Source organism: Meriones unguiculatus, chromosome 1 (assembly GCF_030254825.1).
Source record: "Meriones unguiculatus strain TT.TT164.6M chromosome 1, Bangor_MerUng_6.1, whole genome shotgun sequence".
Lineage (NCBI taxonomy): Eukaryota > Metazoa > Chordata > Mammalia > Rodentia > Muridae > Meriones > Meriones unguiculatus.
This window is the reverse complement of record NC_083349.1, coordinates 192,807,035-192,824,452: the sequence shown is the minus strand read 5'-3', so window position 1 is coordinate 192,824,452 and position 17,418 is coordinate 192,807,035. Positions and strand designations below refer to the sequence as shown.

Sequence of the window (17,418 nt, the reverse complement as noted above, 5' to 3'; positions counted from 1 at the left end):
GGGAGCTCCTCCTCAGGGGGCTTTGTGCCTGCCTCTGGGTAAGTACGTCTACCGGGAGGAGGGTGCAAGGTTGGAACCTTAGCATGGTCGCCAGCTTCGGCAGGCTGCCGCCTCCAGCGGCAATGCTCTCTCCCTCTTCCCCCTCCCAGTAAAGCAGCAAGACTGCCTCCTTTCCCTTTGTGGGCATGCAACAGGGACACAGACCCCAGCCTGCCCCAGCACAAGTCCCTCTTAGACATTTTGACGCTGCCTAGAATCTGTGTCTGACCTTGAAGACTCAAAAGGCTAACAGGGCTGGAGGCAAGCTTGCCAAAGTGGTCTCTGCACAGGCGAGTGGGTAAAGAAAAAAAATAAAACAAAACCGGGGACGGAGCCATTTTCATGTTTGTTTTATTGGAAGCAAGACTCCAAGCACTCAGGGGAGGAGGCATGGCAAGTTTTGTCCTGGGTCTTTTCTCTGCCACCATGCGGGGAGGGGGGGTGATGCTAAGAGGAAGGAAAGGTAAAAAGAGAATTGGTAGGGGTTGGGTGGGCAGATATGGCCCGAACATTTTCAATGTGGCCACCCTGAAGGAATCAGCGTCACAGTTCCTGCTCTCGGTTAACAGCAAGGATGATTTCAAGAGCCTCAGTAGTCAGCCTTCATGCATGCTGGGCATTTTTAACATCTGGGTCCCCAAGAAGGCTCAAGAGTTCCACTACCCACCATGCTTCCCTAAAAAAATGAAAAAAAAAAAAATCCTAGGATGGCCTAGAAAAGGTGTGGGTGGAGTTCTGTGGCTTCTGGCAACTTGCCCCACAAAGTTTCCTTGGATTTCTGAGATCCTCTTTTGTTATTCCTGAGCTCCCTGTCCTGTGGATCCATGCTGTCATTCTGAGGACCTGTGTCCAGGAACATGGGTCTCTTGAAACCCAGATGTGAAAGCTTGGTGTGGAAGTAGGAGTGTTGAGGATATAAGATCCAGTTGGTCTAGGTGGCTCAGAGCCGGGAATTCTCAGGCAGTCTGGTCCTCGTTTTCAGCCGCTGGCTCAGGCTGAGACCGCTTAGCTGTGCCTTCTCCAGCAGCAGACTCCCCCAGGCTCCTCTTGGACGTCGACACTGTAGGAGGGGACGAAGGACCAGGACTGAGGCTCGGAGGCTGGTAGCCAAGTTGTCGTGGATCCAGCGCGTCCTTTGAAAGTAGGATGGCGAGGCTCGGTACGTTCTTAAGTACACTGAGGCTGGCGGCCGGATCGCTGGGCGTCTGACCCCGCGTGGGTCCGGGCGGGAGGCTCTGCCACACCTCGCGCACGCTCCGGTAGCGCAGCCGCGTGACCTGGTGTAAGCCCGCCAGGCGGCGCTTGAGGATCTCGGCGCACGTGACGGTCTTGGTGGTGGCCCGGCCGCAGCCGCTGAAGACGATGGCGCGCGTGGCTGGCTGCGCCATGCTGGTGGTGGCGAAGGCCAGCAGGTTGCGGATTTTGCTGCCCTCCTTGACCCGCATGTGTACAGCACCGGGCGCCAGATCTGCGAAAGGGCCAGAGCTCGGACTGCCACCCTCATCGCCGTCCCCCGCCGGCGCCTCCTCCGAGCGCACCTTACGGAAGTTCTCCATGCGCCGTCGTCGCTGGGATCGCAGGTTTGGCCATGGGGCAGCCTCAAGCCCGGCGCTGCATGGCCGCGGGGCGCGCTGGGCGAGGGCTGGCAGAGGTCGGGATGCGGGCACCGAGTGGAAGCTGGAGGGTGGGCTGGGAACGTGCAGTCTGCAGCCCAGACTTCTTCAGGGTAGCGCTGCTCTACTCTGCGCCCTCGGTGCCTTGTGCTCCGCGCCTTTAGCAGAAGCTCCGCCTGGGAGCCGGAGAGGCCCCACCCCTTCGCCCAGGCCCCGCCCCAACTCTGCGTGACTCGTCGGTGTCCCAGCCCAGCCTGCCTTGAGCATCTAGCGCTGGTGTTCGGCGGATGCGGTCACAGCGCCGGGGTGATTTGGGAGGCGAAGTTTCCCGAAGTCGCCATCGGTTCTCCCTGAACCAGCCCTCATGCAGGAGCAACCTAAATAAAAACTATGAGGTGCAAACGCCAATTCAAGCTTGGTCCCCGAACCTTCAGGGTTCCAGCTCGAGGGCGTCCCTAGACTCCTGCCTAGGTAAGAGATTTCCGCCTCCTGGGGCCTCGCTCCTCCAGCCCTCCAGGGACCCCTCCCTTCCTCTCCCTACATTCCTCCTCAAGGACAGCCAGTGCGTGGTCAGCAGAGTGTGGGAGACGCTGGCTGCGGCTACGCACCGCGCCTTCCCTGGGCTCAGACCGCGACGTCGTGGCGTGATTCGTAGTTGCTTAGAGAGACCAGGTTTGAGCCTGGCCCGTCTTGACCAGCTCTCCAGGCTCTCGGCACCCACAGACCCCTGAAAGGCAGGGAGCGGTGCGCCGAGCCTGCCTGAAATGAAAGGGGAAGGGAACAGGAGACCGTTTTTCCAAGTTCTTCATATCCATGCCTGAGAGTCCTTTATTGGAGCTGCACGCGTCTGTATGTGCCCGGCTCAAGCCCTGCTAATGCAGATTCCTCACTTTCAATCACGGGCGGAATTTCTTGTCAGTCAGCCTTGGCCCCTAGAAATCCAGAAGGTTGATTCTGCCAAAGGAAGACAGAAAGAAGGCAGGTTTTAGGAGATGAGAGGTAGACTGGCGTGCCTTCGGGGAAGTTGAGAGTGTTGGGTACCGGGAAACTCCACACTCTAAGAGGCTCGGGCTCTGGCGTGGAACAAAGGGCTGGATGGGAGGAAGATGGCTTAGTAAGGAGAGACCATGCCCTCGGTCTCCAGCCCGGCTTTCCACCGACTTCAGGCAGCCAGGCAGACCTTTTACAGCTCGGGAAGGAAGGAGCAGGTGACCCTGAAAGAAGCAGTTCCGTGGGCGAGCTGGTGCCGGACAGGCACGGCTCGTCTAGGGTAGGGCTGCCCAGCCCTCGTTCCTCCTCACTGTCCGTGACAGGTCTCGCTCCCGCGGCTCAGAACCCGGGTTTAGTTCTCATCTCTTCTTGGAGGGTGGCTGCAGCACCCGGACTCTTCCACCTCAAGTGTGAGTGACTGACCGACTCCAATCTCCTGCTCACGCCCTAGGACTCTGGCCTCCGTGGACCCGCCGCTTGCAGGCACAGCCTTGGGGAGGAGCAGGTTCTGCAGGCACAGCCTTGGGGAGACACCAAGACTGCAGTGCGCTCGGCCAAGTGGGGGACCCTGAAGCCGGCGGTTTCGGATCGGCCTGAGAAAAAGTCCGGAAAGACTAGAAGCTGTGCAGGAATGTGCTGGTTGGAAGAGAAGCGGGCTCTGCGACCCCGGGGCTATGCTAGCCTGGGCTAACCAACGTGGAGAAGAACTGGGTTGTACTGTTATTTGCAAGACCCGGGGGCTGCGGGTTTGTTCCGTGAGGACCGGGTGGCTGTGTCTCCACCCAAGTTGGCCCTCGAAGACGCCGCCACCCCTACCGAGCACCACCACCGCCACAGACTCGCCCGTTCACTTCATTCCGGAGTCTGCGGAGGGAGGAGGCAGAAAAGGCCCGGCTCCCCGCCCGCGCGTCGCCCCCTTTCCCGCTCTCTCCGCAGCACTTAAAATGTAAATGCACATCGTGATTAGCCGCGGGGTCGCTAATTACAGCCGAAGCCGTTCATTACGCTGTCAGCTCGCTCCGTCGCCTGCCGGCTGTGCGCTCCCGCCCGATTCCGGAGGGGTGGCGGCGGGGGAGGGGCGGGGGAGAGGATGCGGGGCTGCGCGGCCCCCGCGGCCGAAGGCGGAGGACCGGCCGAGGGGCGGTGAAGAAACGCGGGAGGCTGGGAGTAAGAGAAACGAGCGAGGAGGAAGGGGTGTGTGAGCGCATGGGAAGAAGGCCAAAGGAGAAAGTGCGGAATGGGTAGAGGCCTTCCGGAAGGGGACGGACGACAGAGGGAGGAGAGAGAAGGTTCAGTTTGGGGAAAGTGGGCAAATGAAGGTGCTGTCTTTGCTGCACATGACGTCACGGTTAGAAGGCAGTCAGGACGGTACACTGAAAAGGCTGGGTGCTTGCCAAGCCCTGCAGACACGTTTGCATATGTAAATGTGTTTTTAAATACAAGAAAACTGCACACTGGCATCTGCTACCGCTGCAGCCACATCCAGATTCTGTTGCTCTCTTTAAGGAAAGGATTACAAAACACTAATTAAGTGAGTGTAAAGTCTTGGAAGAGCCTGTATAATCGAGGTACTGACCTGCAGTCCAAGCTTCGTTAGCCTCTTTCTGCCTCTTGTGACCTTGGACGATTGGTTTAACCCTTGTGCCTTAGTCCGTCACCTGTGAAAGAAGGGTAATTACAGTAACCTGCTTGCTGTGCTCCTGAGTTCTTGGGACATATTAGTGGATATTACTTTTCATAAGTTGTGATTAAAATAAAATTTAAAAATTGCAAAAGGAGGGGTGGGCATGTAATTTGGTTGGTAAGAGTGCTGCCTAGCATGAGCAAGGCCCCAGCACTACAGAAACTAGATGTGTTAGCATGTGCTTGTATTCCAAGCACTAAGAAGGTGAAGGCAGGAGGATCAGAAGCCCAAGGTCTTCCTTAGCAATATAGCAAAGTCCAGCCATCCTAGGCTACACAAGGTCCCATATTAAAAAAAAAAAAAAAAAAGCATATAAGGAGAAACAAAGCTGGTAGGGAAAAATAGAGGGGGGGAAAGCCTTAGATAAAGCAGTTTACTTAATATGAAGTCCAAACCCAGGCCTTGCCAGCAGCACACCCTCCTCTGCCTCCTGGAGCAGGAAGGAAAAGGGACCGTTAACTTACTGAAGCAGAGGCAGGTAGACCTCTGTGAGTTCAAGGTCAGCTTGATTGACATAGAGAGTTTCAGGTCTCTGTGTCGGGGCTACCTGGTGAAATCCTGTCTCCAGAAAAAAAAAGGGGGGTATAAGTCTCATTTTGTAGCCCCCCCTGGCCTGATACTCCTTTCGGCTTCAAGAGTGATTGCTGTGATTACCAGAGTATACCATCCAGGCCTCCAAAACCTCTTTTCCATTTTTAAACACACATGTGCAGGATTCGGTTCTCTCCTCCTATCATATGAGTTTCAGGGGATTGAACTCAGATCCACAGGCTTGGTGGCTGATGCTTTACTCACTGAGCCGTTAGGGACCATTTCTTTGGTCCCTAAGACTTAAATGACTTGAGCCACCTAGGAAAGGTATGGGTTTGAGAACCAAGTGTGGTAGTTCATGCCTGTAATTCCTGAGAGAAGGCAGGAGGACAGGAGTGTCTAGGCCAGTCTCTGAAGTCTGGGATACACCAGACTCTATCTCAAAACAAGCAAAAATGGGAGGGGGGGCAAGGGATGGCTCAGTTAAGAGCACTTGCTGCTCTTCTTGAACACTTGAGTTTGGTTCCCCGCATCCATGTCAAGGGATCACACTACCTTGGCTCTGGCTCCAGAGGATCTGAAGCTTCTGGCCTCTGTGAACACTTGCACTCATATGTGCACACACGCAGAAACACATAATTAAAATAAAATAAATTATTTGAGACAGGGTCTTTTTATGTAACTCTGGCTGTCCTGGAACTCCCTACGTAGACCAGGCTGGCCTCAAAGCATAGAGGCCTCTGCCTTTGCTTCCTGAGGGCTGGATTAAGGGCATGCGCCCCGCACACAGCTAAGGTTTTTTGTTTGCTTAAGAAATGGATTGGCTTTGTGGAGAGAATGTTTTCACAGTGAGAAAAGCAGACTGGGTATCTGCTATTGCAAACAAAACAAAACAGCCCCCCAAATTTAATAGTTTAAGGACATCAGCATTTAGCCAGGCTTGGTGGTACACACCTTAAATCTCAGCATTCTGAGAGGCAGAGGCAGATGGATCTCTGTGAGTTCGAGGCCAGCCTGGTCTACAAAGCAAGTGCAAGACAGCCAAGACTACACAGATAAATCCTGTCTCGAAAAAAAACAAAAGAAAGCAACAACAACAAAACAAAATAAAAATCAGCATTTATCTTGTCACACAATTTTTCAAAGTCAGAAAGCAAAGTCCAGCTTGAACGTGGAGACATCCGCACTCAGTATCTCACCCGAGGCTGCAGTCAGGGTGTTGACCGGGTGAAGCACCACCTCCCAAGCTTATCTCCAGTTTGTTGGTTAGAGGTTCCTGTCTTCTCCACTGGCTCCTCATGATGTGTAAAAGATGAGAAGAGCGGAGAATGAGGGAGAGAGAACAGTACCTATTCGTTAGTTAGGGGACATCTCAGCTCCCTTCTTGAAGGGAAGGCGCAAAGAATTTGTGGATATTCCAAAATACCAACAGATCCAGAAGGTCTGAGAAGCATATTTAAGAGGGAAGCAAGAACTAATGCATGGAAGCAAAGGTATAGAAGAGTACCCTCCTTGGATCAGGGGACCTGAATTTATTTCCTCACATACAGAGATTATTTTACAAAAGCAGTGTATTTGTCAGGGCTCTCCTGGGGCTCAGTAGGATTATGGATACCATAGCTCTATCAATTGAACAGTGCCATAATGATGCCAAGAGGCAGAGGTGGCCTGCTGGAGTCCAGGCTTCTCCTTGGCCTCGACTACAGAGTCCCAAGCTTAGAGGCAGTGCCCGCATGCATCTCTCTGTCCCCTGGCTCACCTTGTCTTGCCTCTGAGCATCTTTCTTCCCTTCAACCATCCAGGACCGGACCCACCTGCCAGCCAGACTCACCTTCAGATTGTTTTCCTCCCCTGCTGTCTCTGCTCCTGAAGTGTGTGTGAGTGTGTGTGTGGCTTTAAGTGAATGGAGGTCTGTGGGAGGCAGATGGAGAGGCCAATGCAGCCATGTGACCTCTTTAATCTTCTCGGTAGTTTGGCGCTGCTGCTTCCTCAGTGGTCTTTCCAGACTCCAAAGGCAGAAACATTATGGAGCCATTTACCTAACTAATGTTAAGAGTCCCTAGAGGAGAGGGCTGGGCTTTCTCATCTCATTGGGTAGCTGAGGTTGATCTTCCTGCTTCCACCTTCTGTGTGCTGGGATTGCAGGATGCCAATGGATGCTGGTGATCTAACCTGGCCTTTGTGCATGCTAAACAAACACTCTACCAACTGGGGACACTGGGCTACATCTCTAACCCTGCTTATTGTAGCTTTGGTTGCTTTGGAACTCACTGTATGGAGCATGTTTGAGACAGGATCTATTTATTCCAGGCTGGCCTGGAATACCTTATGTAGCCCAGAATGAACTTGGACTTCTGATCCTCCTGCTTCCACTTCCCCAATGCTAGGATCGCAGCTATATGTTATCACACCAGATTTGCTTTGGTGCCGGGGTGGAACTTAGGGCTCCCTGAATGCTAGGCAGGCACTCTACCAACTGGCCCACATCTCCAGCCCATATGGAACCTCTTTGTTGCTTAGTTTCCTCCCCTGTGAAGTAGGAGTGATGCCAGGTAAGACAGTTATGCCTGTAATCCCAACACTGGTGTTGAAGCTAGTGGATTTCCAGGTCAAGGTCAGGCCCAGCAGCATAGCAAGTTCGAAGCCAGGCTTGCTATACACAGTAGGACTATATCTCAAAACATAGACAACAGCAACAAACCCCTGGGAGCTGGAGAGATCGCTGTTTTACTGGCTGTTCTTCCAGAGAACCTGGGCTCCATTTCCAGCACCTACATGGCAGTTCACTACTGTCTATAACTCTAGGAGATCGAACGCCCTCTTCTGGCTTCTGAAGATACACACGTGGTGCACAGACACACATGCAGGCAAAGCATACACACACACACACACACACACACACACAAACAACAAATAATATCTGTTAAGAAATTAGAAACAAAACCCCAAAGGAAACAATTCCACTGTCTACCTCTTAGAACTGTCCTGTGTTATTCTCCTAGCACCGGAGGCCGGGATGTTCTTTTCAGAGAGATTGTATTCCTGGCCCAAGGCTTAGCTATGGAACAATGAAGCTTGCAAGCAAGAAAGCCTGGAATAATTTTTTTTTCTTTAAGGCAAGGGTGGGGAGTGAGAAGGCAAGGCCTAGCAGGGTGCCTGGCTCCACTGGGCACCCGGAGTCTCGGGCCCAGCTGCTGTTTGCAGGCTGGAATGCTGGCCCAGTGCTTTTATTTTGATTGCGCGATTGAACATTTTCTGCTTCGTTTCAATGGAGAGTGGCAGCATCAGCTTTTCTGAATGCTCTGTGTGTAGCGCTCTCCGCTCTCCTTCACATCCTGTGGAGTCAGGCTTGTGATTAACAGTGTCATTTCACAACTGCACAGACCCTTAGGGTCTGGCGTACTGGAAAGACACCTGCAAAAAAAAAAAAAAAAAAGTCTTCCTCATGGAGGTCACCGCTCTTCATTACAGTCGCCCCTGTCTCTTGGATACCAAGAGTGGAAACAGCTCTTTCATAAAGCCTCCCTGGCATCCCCATCTCACAGCCTGCCATCCCAGAACAGAATCCCAAGGCAAGCCAGATGAAGCTGGCTTCCTCCCGGCTCAGGAAGATCCTTGGTCGCTTTGCTTTACGCCATTGAGTGTCCCCAGTCGCCAGCAGGTAATTAATTGTATTTCCTTCTCTTGAGTGAAAGATGAAGTTAATCAAACCCACTGTTCTGAGGAAAAACACCAAACACCCTGACCTATTCTGGCAGACAGCACATTTTACATATTTCGACAATGGAAAAGAACATACTTTGTTTGCAGAATTCCTGGGAGGATTCTGTCTGGCCCCAAATGGCCCAGGCTGATTAATGATCAGCCCAGTGACCCCTCCTCAGATACAGATGGCTTTGTTTTAAATGTTTGATTTGCTTGTATTGAGTATTTGTGTGTGGTATGATGAATGGGCATGCAGAGGTCGAGGACGCCTGTGTGGCTGGCTCTGCCCTTGCACTTTTAATGGGGACCAAGAATCTAACAGTCTAACTCGGGTTGCCAGGCTTCCACAGCAACTGCCCTTAACTGTGGAATCAACCTTCTGGCCCTGGTATTTTTTGTTTGTTTGTTTTTGTTTTTCAAGACAGGGTTTCTCTGTGTAGCCCTGGCTGTCCTGGAACTCAGTCTGTAAATGAGGCTGGCCTCAAACTCGGAGATCCCCCTGCCTCTGCCGCCTGAGCGCTGAGGTTAAATGTGTGCACCACCACTGCCCAGAGTCCTGTTTTGTTTTGTTTTTTGGTTTTTGGTTTTTTGTTTGTTTGTTTGTTTTTAAGCTGTGTGTGTGTGTGTGTGTGTGTGTGTGTGTGTGTGTGTGACTACATTTTTGTGGAGGTCAGAGGACAACCCATGAGAAACAGTTCTGTTCTTTGATCATGTGGGTCCTAGGGATCCAACTCAGGCTCAGTGGCAAATAGCCTTACACACTGCTAGTTAGCTTTTGTCGGCTTGGCAGAACCTAGAGTGACCTGGGGACTGCCTGCATCTGTAGGGCATCCTGTTTATTAAGAATTGGTGTGGGAAGGCCCAGCCCACTGTGGATGATGCCATACCTGGGCAGGTGATCGGGCGGTAAGCTGAGCCAGTGATGTGGAGCAAGCCAGAAAGCAGTGTTCCTCCATGGTCCCTGCCTGCTTTATTTCCTTCCCTCACTTTCCTCAGTGATGAACTAGGATCCAGAAGTGAAAGCCAAATAAATACACTCTTTGCTCCGCAAGTTGCTCTAGGTCATGGTACTCATCACATCAAGAGAGAAGCAAACTAGAACGCCTGCTGACCTACCTCGTCATGTTTTTTTATGCAGGTCGTGTACAAGTGGTCCCAGCTGCAGTGTGCTCGCCACTGCAATGGCTGTGTCATGTCCTGAAGACAGCGTTTTATAGGGCATTCCCCAGCCTCTGACTCTAACCATTTTCCCACATGCTCTTCCTTGACCGTTGCTCTTATTTTCCTGGTGGTGCCGGGGATCAAATCACTGAGCTAACCCCCGACTCTGGAGTGATGAGTGCGTGTTGCCAGTTCCTTTCATTCCATTCTCAAGGAGGGGCAGCTGTTCTGTGGTAGCAACAGATTTTCACTGGGGTTGTGGATAAATGAAATTCAGCCCTGAAGTGCAGATGAGGGGCTGAGAGTATGACTCAGTGATAAATCATTTGCCTCAAGTGGAGGCGAAATAAGTATTTTTAGGAAAGAAGCCAAAAATTAAAGGTTTTTGTTTTGTTTTGTTTTTGACAGAGGCAGGGTCCTCTTTGTACTTATTCCTGGCTGTCCTGGAACTCACTATGTAGATGAGGCTGGCCCTGAACTCACGGAATCTGCCTGCCTCTAAAGTGCTGGGATTAAAGGTTTGTGCCATCAAACCCAGTTTAAATATTTGCAATTTTTTGTTGTTATTGTTTTGATTTGTTTTGTGTGTGTTTTGATACAGGGTTTCTCTGTGTAGCCCTGGCTGTCCTGAAACTTGTTGCGTGGACCTGGCCTCTAACTCAGAGATCTGCCTGCCTCTCTCTAAAAGGGCTGAGCTTAGGTGTGTGCCACCATTGCCCAGCTTATATTTGCAATTCTTACCTATTACTTTTACCTTGATAACGTTTCAGGGAAATGAAATAAACTAGAAAAGCCATTTTGTTCAGATTTTAGCTGTGTAAAATGACCATCTGTTACGCTTTCAGATTCTGTTGCCTGGGAGTTTGGCAGTGCACATCGAGGGGTGACTCGTCTTTCCCCGGCGGCGTCTGAGGTTTCAGCTAAGGCTGGGAGCTGTGATAATCTCAGTGCTGGTTAGGCCTGCTGGCTCTCACCAAGCCTGGAAGCTTCCCACTTGCATGCAGGCTTCCTCATGTAGCTTTTCTGCTTGGATTACTTTGGGCTTCTGACAGTATGCCCAGATGCCAAGGGTGAAGAGCTGATGAGAGAGTGAGAGCCAGGCTTTCAGCACAGGGCATTTTATGATCCAGCATTGAATGTCATAGCTAGCTTCTGTCACATCCCCTTCATGAAGGACATCACGAAGCTCTGCCCCAGCTCCTGGGGAGAAAGCATAGACTTCACTTTTTCCTCTTTGTTTTTTTAAATTATTAAAAATATTTTAAACTTTGATTTCTTTTGTGTGTTTGTGTGTATGAACTGGCCATGTCATGTGGGACCTTATGATCAAATTCAGGTAGTCAGGCTTGGCTGTAAGTGTCTTTACCCAACCAGCCATCTCATCTGTGTTAGACACTGCTTAATTTTGTTTTGTTTTGTTTTGTTTTTGGAGTTTAGTTATTTTATGTATGTTTTGTCTAGTGCCTGAGATGGTCAGAAGAGAGCATCAGATCCTCTGGAACTGTAGTTCATTTGGGCTACATAGTCCCAAGCTAGCCAGGGCTACCTGGTTAGACAGTATCTACAACAAAACAAAAAACAAAACAAAACAAAAAACAATGATGGCTCATCAGTTAAGAAAACATGCCAGGGAGGTGGGGGGTCGGGGGCTGGAGAGATGGCACAGAGGTTAAGAGCACTGGCTGCTCTTCCAGAGGTCCTGAGTTCAATTCCCAGCAAGCACATGGTGGCTCACAACCATCTATAATGAGGTCTGGTGCCCTCTTCTGGCTTGCAGGTGTACATGCAGACAGAACATTGTATACATAATAAAAAGAAAGAAATAAAAAGTTTTCTTTTTATTATTTATTATTATTTATTATTATGTATACATAATAAAAAGAAAACTTGCTGTCCTTTCAGGACCCAAGTTCAGTCCCTAGCACACATTTCAGGCAGCTCACAACCTCTAGCTTCAAAGGATCAGACTCTTCTGGACTCAGTGAGCACCAGAACACACAGCACATGCACACATACATGCACACACATGGTACACACACACAATGAACACTTTTTTTTTAAGAAGTAGAGCTGGATAGATGGTCACGTGTTGTGGATATAAACATGTTTTTGTTTTAATCCCAGGTGTGGGATGTGAGACTGATTCAGACAGCAGCAAACTATTTGCCTCAGAGATCCTCCTGTCTCTGCCTCCCAAGTGCTGGGACTAAAGGGTGAGCCACCACACACAGCAAAAATGTTTTATTCTTTCTTAATTTCATATATATTATATACTTTGATTATATTTCCCAGATGTCTATGTTTTAGCTTATAATGAAGCAAATATTGGTTGTATAACCCACATTTGAAAAGGTCTGTAGTGTTATCAATAATTTTTACGAGTCTAGACTGGGGAGTCTGGAACAAAAGCATTTGCTGCTCTTGCAGAGGTCTTGAGTACGGTTCCCGGCACTCACATGGTGGCTCATAACTGCCCATTTCAGGGGACCTGATGCTCTCTTCTGACCTCTAAGGGCAACAAACATTGTTAATACATATACATACCTGCAGGCAAAAATCCATACACACAAAGTAAATATTTTTTAAAAGTATAAACTGGTTTTGAGATCAGTAAGTCTGAGAATACATGAAGTGGAAAGACTAAATTGTTGCAACAGGGTGAGGGATTTCTCTTTCTTTCTTTCTTTCTTTCTTTCTTTCTTTCTTTCTTTCCTTCTTCAGTTTTTTGAGACAAGGTCTTATGATATATAGATAGCCCTGGCTGTCCTGTACTCACTTTGTAGACCAGGCTAGTCTTGAACTCACAGATATCCTCCTGCCACTGCCTCCTGAGTGCCAGGGTGAGGGATGTTGAAGCTGGTCACCAACAGTGTTGATAGGAGGGGCAAAAGAGTCCTGCAGTTCAGTGTCCTGTGCATGCATTGAGGAAAGACAGCTGTATAACAGGCTTTGAGAGCAGAGAGGCCTCAGGTCTTTTAGGAAAAGTTTAGATGACTACTTTAATTTTTTTTAATTAGTCTAAAAAGAGCGAATTTTGTGGAGCAATATTCAAAGTGATGTTTTAATTTGCCTGTAATAATAGGCAATGATAGTAGAGCTGAAAACGGAAAACACAGTTGGGGACTGGGGTTGGGCATAACACTTACTGGGTGGATAAGAGGGCCTGAGCTCTGATCCCCAGCACACGCATAAGAGCTGAATATGGTGGCAAGTGCAGGATGCGCACTAGCAGAGAAGAGACAGGTAGATCCCTGGGACATTCTAGTTAGTCTAAACAAAAGAGCGAGGATTTTACCATCTTAGAAAATAAGGTCTTAGCCAGGCATGGTGGCAACACACTTTTAACACAGCACATGGGAGGCAGAGGTAGGCAGATTTTTGTTAGGCCTTAATTCATTATATTAATTTAATTCACTGAGGCTGGCCTTGAACTCCTGATCCCTGTGCTGGCCTCTACGTTCCTTATGCTGAGATTACAGATATGCACCACCGTATCTGGCTAGACATCCTATGCCAGCATCAACAGATTTGCCAGATCTGAAAGAAGGTAATGGAAACCATGACGGAGGATGGAGGAGTGCAGATCGATGGCCCGAGAGAAGTGGTTAGTAAAGTGGTTCCAGGCAGTCTTGGGAAAGCATAGACGAAGCTTGACAGTCCCTTTATACTCTCCATATCTTCTTTAGAAAAGTAAGAATGCAAAGAAGTCAAAGTCTGAGTTGGGAAAACCACAGAGCTTCACAGCACAGGCAGCCATTCTGGCTTTCCTGACGTGATGGTCACTAAAGCTGAATGAGCCAATGGAGATGAACCACCAATCCAAGCAAGGATCTGTCCAAAATCCATATTTTGCATTTCAAAACAGGGTTTCTCTGTGTAGCCTTGGCTGTCCTGGAACTCACTTTGTAGACCAGGCTGGCCTCAAACTCACAGAGATCTGACTGCCTCTGCCTCCTGAGTGCCAGAGTTAAAGACTTGTAGCACCATGCCTGTTAAAATCCAGATTTTTAATCATGACAAATAAAAAATCTTATTTGTGGGCTGGTGAGATAGCTCAGCCATTAAGGGCTAGGCTCACAATAAAAAAATCCTTATTTGTGGAAAAAAATATATGTAATAAAAAATTAAAAAACAAACACTCTGATAAAAAGGCTAAGAAACAGAGACCACGGGGGGGGGGGGGGATACAAAGTAAATAAAGTGTAATTAATAAAGAATTAAAAAAAGAAAAAGAAACAGAGAGCAGCTGGGCATGGTGGAACACGCCTGTGATCCCAGCACTCAGGAGGCAGAGGCAGGCAGATCTCTGTGAATTTAAGGCCAGCCTGTCTACAAAATGAGTCCAGGAGAGCCAAGGCTACACAGAGGAAACCCTGTCTCAAAAAAACCAGGCGAAGGTCACAGACAAGATGGTGCCCCCTGTTGAGGTCTCTCCGCCCTGACCCTGAGCATGGCCTAAGGCACCAAGCACTACAGTTACCTGAAACCTCAGGCAGAGGAGGAAAGGAGAGTAGCAGCAGAGGAAAAGAAGCGACTAGATGAGCTGAAACGCATTGAGAGGGAACGGGCAGAAGCTGAAGATGACAGCATCTTTAAGGATGCACCAGTGAGCTTGCCTTTATCTCATCGCAGAGGATGAATAAAGCTTTGCTGTACGAAAAAAAAAAAATAGACAACTTTCTTTCTTCCTTCCTCCCTTCCTACTTTCCTTCCTTCCTTCCTTGGTTAATCCCACTCTTTACAGGAAATTTGAAAAGTAGGTCCCCTGGCTACCACAGGCGGCAAGCATGGCTCAACCTTAATATACTGGCTATGGATTAAGCTTGGATGCAGGTAACAGAAGACACAGGTAATAAGGCCTTGGATCAGAAAACTCGCAGAACTAGACACCCAGAAATCAGCTCAGTGCCTTTAAGAAAGAGGGCATCAGGGGCTGGAGCAAAAAGCTCAGTGGGTAAGAGTGATAGCTGCTCTTCCAGAGGACACCTACACATACAAAGTAAATAAACCTTAAAAGAGAGAAGAAGGAAGGAAGGGAGGGAGGGAGGGAGGAAGGAAGGAAGGAAGGAAGGAAGGAAGGAAGGAAGGAAGGAAGGAAGGAAAGAAGGAAGGAAGGACCTTGAGTATGCTCCTTAGAAAGATGCTTCCAAGGCTGGAGGATGGCTCAGTGGTTAAGAGTACTTATCACACAAACCTGACAACCTGAGTTCCATCCCTGGAACCACATGGTGAGAACAGCAAACTGGCTCCACTGAGTGTGTCCTCCACTCATGAGCACACATCTTGCTTCTCCCCAGTAACAATCAAATTAAAGAATTGAAATTCTAAACCAGCGTCCTTCCATTATCCTTCAGGAGCATCAGGTTTGAGTCACGTTCTAGGGTCTCTCCCAACTTCTCCCAGCTCTCTCTCATTTCTCTAAAAGATAATCTCTCTAATAAACAGTTCGTATATTTATTTAAATTTCAGTCTTCAAGCGTCTTTTATCAGAAAGGTCATGCATTGTCTTTATTTCTTGTATTTCAAATCATTGTGAAAACATCGCCTGTATTTTCTAGTACAAAAAGCCCTAAGAGGCCTGGTATGATGGCATTCGCTATATCTCAGCACTTGGGAGGCAGAACTCTGTGAGTTCAAAGCCAGCCTGGTCCGTGAAGTGAGTAGTAGGACAGCCAGAACTATGTGGAGAAAACTTGTCTCAAAATAAACAAATAAACAAACCAAACCAAAGAGAACAAAACCAAACCAACCAAACAAAAACCCAAAAAGTTCTAAGAACTGTTTTAGGAAGGCATTTTACATAGTCAGAGAGACATCTCTGGTAATGGACTACAGAGAGCATTTTGGAAGCAGAGTCAACATCTTGTACATTTAATCTTTCTTTGGAGTTCCCACCATGTTTCCTCAGGGAGACTACACGTCCCCCAAGCTGTCCTAAGTACTGCTTCCATCACACGATGTAATGAAACCGTAGCTAAACCACAGAAATGAAGGAAATGAAATAGGGTTGTTATTTCCACAATAATTAACTTGACTGCTTCAGAAAGTTCTCAAGGGCCCGTGAGATGGCGCAGTGGTTAAGAGCACTTGGCACCAAGCCTGATGACCTAACTTCAATTTCCAGGGCTCACATGGTGGAAGGAAAGAACTGACTCCCACACGTTATTCTCTAACCTCTGCAAGTACTGTGGCACACATGTGCCCAAATACACATACACACATACTGAATAAATAAATGCAAAATTTTTTTATTTAAAAATATAAAACTGTGGGCTGTGGATATAGGTCTGATATAGTGCTTCGCTGGTGTGTAGAAAGTATCTTGTTTTATAGCTAGCATCCCATAAAACTGAGGGCAGCATCTCAAAGTTGCAATTAGCTGAAAAGGATAATCATGCTGAAATCCACAGACCCAGAGAGGCTAAGGGCTCAAAATGGGGACACATGAAGGGGAAATAGAGTAGATATTGTGAGTAGACTAGGGGCGGGTAGGAACAGGAGGGATCAGGTTGGGGGAGGATGGCAGAAGAGAGCACTGTGAGAGACAACTGGAATTGGGGACATCTCAGGGACAAGATAGAAACCTCGTGCGATGGAAACTCTCAGGAATCTATGAGGGTGACCCTAGACTCCTACCAGGATGTGGAGCCTGAACTGGCCATCTCCTGTAAGCAGGCGAAACTTCTAATGGAGGGATTGGGACACCAACATCAACCCAGAGACAAAACCTTGAACTTACAATTTGTCCTGTCTGCAAGATGTGCTAGGGTAAAGGAGATGCAGCATCTGATTGAGCCGGTCAATGCCATTTGAGGTAGCTCATCCCTGCTACTTCCTGGAAGGCCAGGAACAGAGGCAGCATAGCTCAGAGACCTAGGATAGGATCAAACACGACCGGCAAAAACAAAAACAAATAAACAAACAAAAGTCAATGAAATGATTCCTAATAATATTTTGCTACACTCATAGACAGGAGCCTAATATAATGTCATCAGAGAGGCTTTATCCAAGCAACTGATGGAAACAGATGTAGAGACCCACAGTCAAACATTAGGTGGAGCTTGGGGAATCCTTTGGAAGAAGGCAGGGAAGGATTGTAGGAGCCAGAGGGTCAAGGACACCACAAGAAAACCCACAGAATCAACTAACCTGGGCTCAGGGGCTCACAGAGGCTGAGCTGCCAACCAGGGGGCATGCATGGATCTGACCTAGGCCCTCTGCACATATGTTGCAGTTGTGTAGCTTGGTCTTCTACTGGGACTCCTAACGGTGGGAAAAGAGGCTGTCTCTGACTCTTTCGCCTGCTTTGGGACCCTTTTCCTCTTACTGGGTTGCCTTGTCCATCCTTAATGTGGATGGACATCCTTCATATGTCCATCCTTAATATGGGACAGGGGGTGCCTAGTTTTACTGCAATCTGATAGGCTATGTTTGGTTGATATCCCTGAGAGACCTGCCCTTTTCATAAGGGGAAGGAGGAGTTGTGGATTGGAGGGTGGGGGTGGGGCAGACTTGGGAGGGAGGAGGGAAGGGAAAGTGCAGTCAGGATGTAACACACAAGAGAAGAATAAATTACTTAAAAAAAAAAAAGCATGGGCCAGCACACGTGGCCAACATTTGCATGTTTTATGTTTAAATAAAATATCTACCTAGGCATAGCAGCTCAAGCCTGTACTCCCAGCATCAGAAAGGAGA

At 48.7% G+C, this 17,418-nt stretch overlaps 1 protein-coding gene and 1 pseudogene across 1 annotated transcript; one reads left to right on the top strand and one right to left on the bottom strand.

Moving 5' to 3' along the window:
* Window positions 1-374: 374 nt before the first annotated feature.
* Window positions 375-2,986, bottom strand: Rpp25 (ribonuclease P and MRP subunit p25). The gene has a single exon (XM_021653517.2). The coding sequence runs from the start codon at window positions 1,593-1,595 to the stop codon at window positions 996-998; it is 600 nt and encodes a 199-aa protein (XP_021509192.1). The 5' UTR covers window positions 1,596-2,986; the 3' UTR covers window positions 375-995.
* A 10,813-nt stretch (window positions 2,987-13,799) lies between these two features.
* Window positions 13,800-14,739, top strand: LOC132649972 (ATP synthase subunit e, mitochondrial-like; annotated as a pseudogene).
* The last annotated feature ends 2,679 nt before the right edge of the window (window positions 14,740-17,418 follow it).

Excerpts from the sequence above, each read along its gene's own strand:
- Rpp25 (XM_021653517.2), bottom strand. The coding sequence starts at position 1,595 with ATGGAGAACTTCCGTAAGGTGCGCTCGGAGGAGGCGCCGGCGGGGGAC.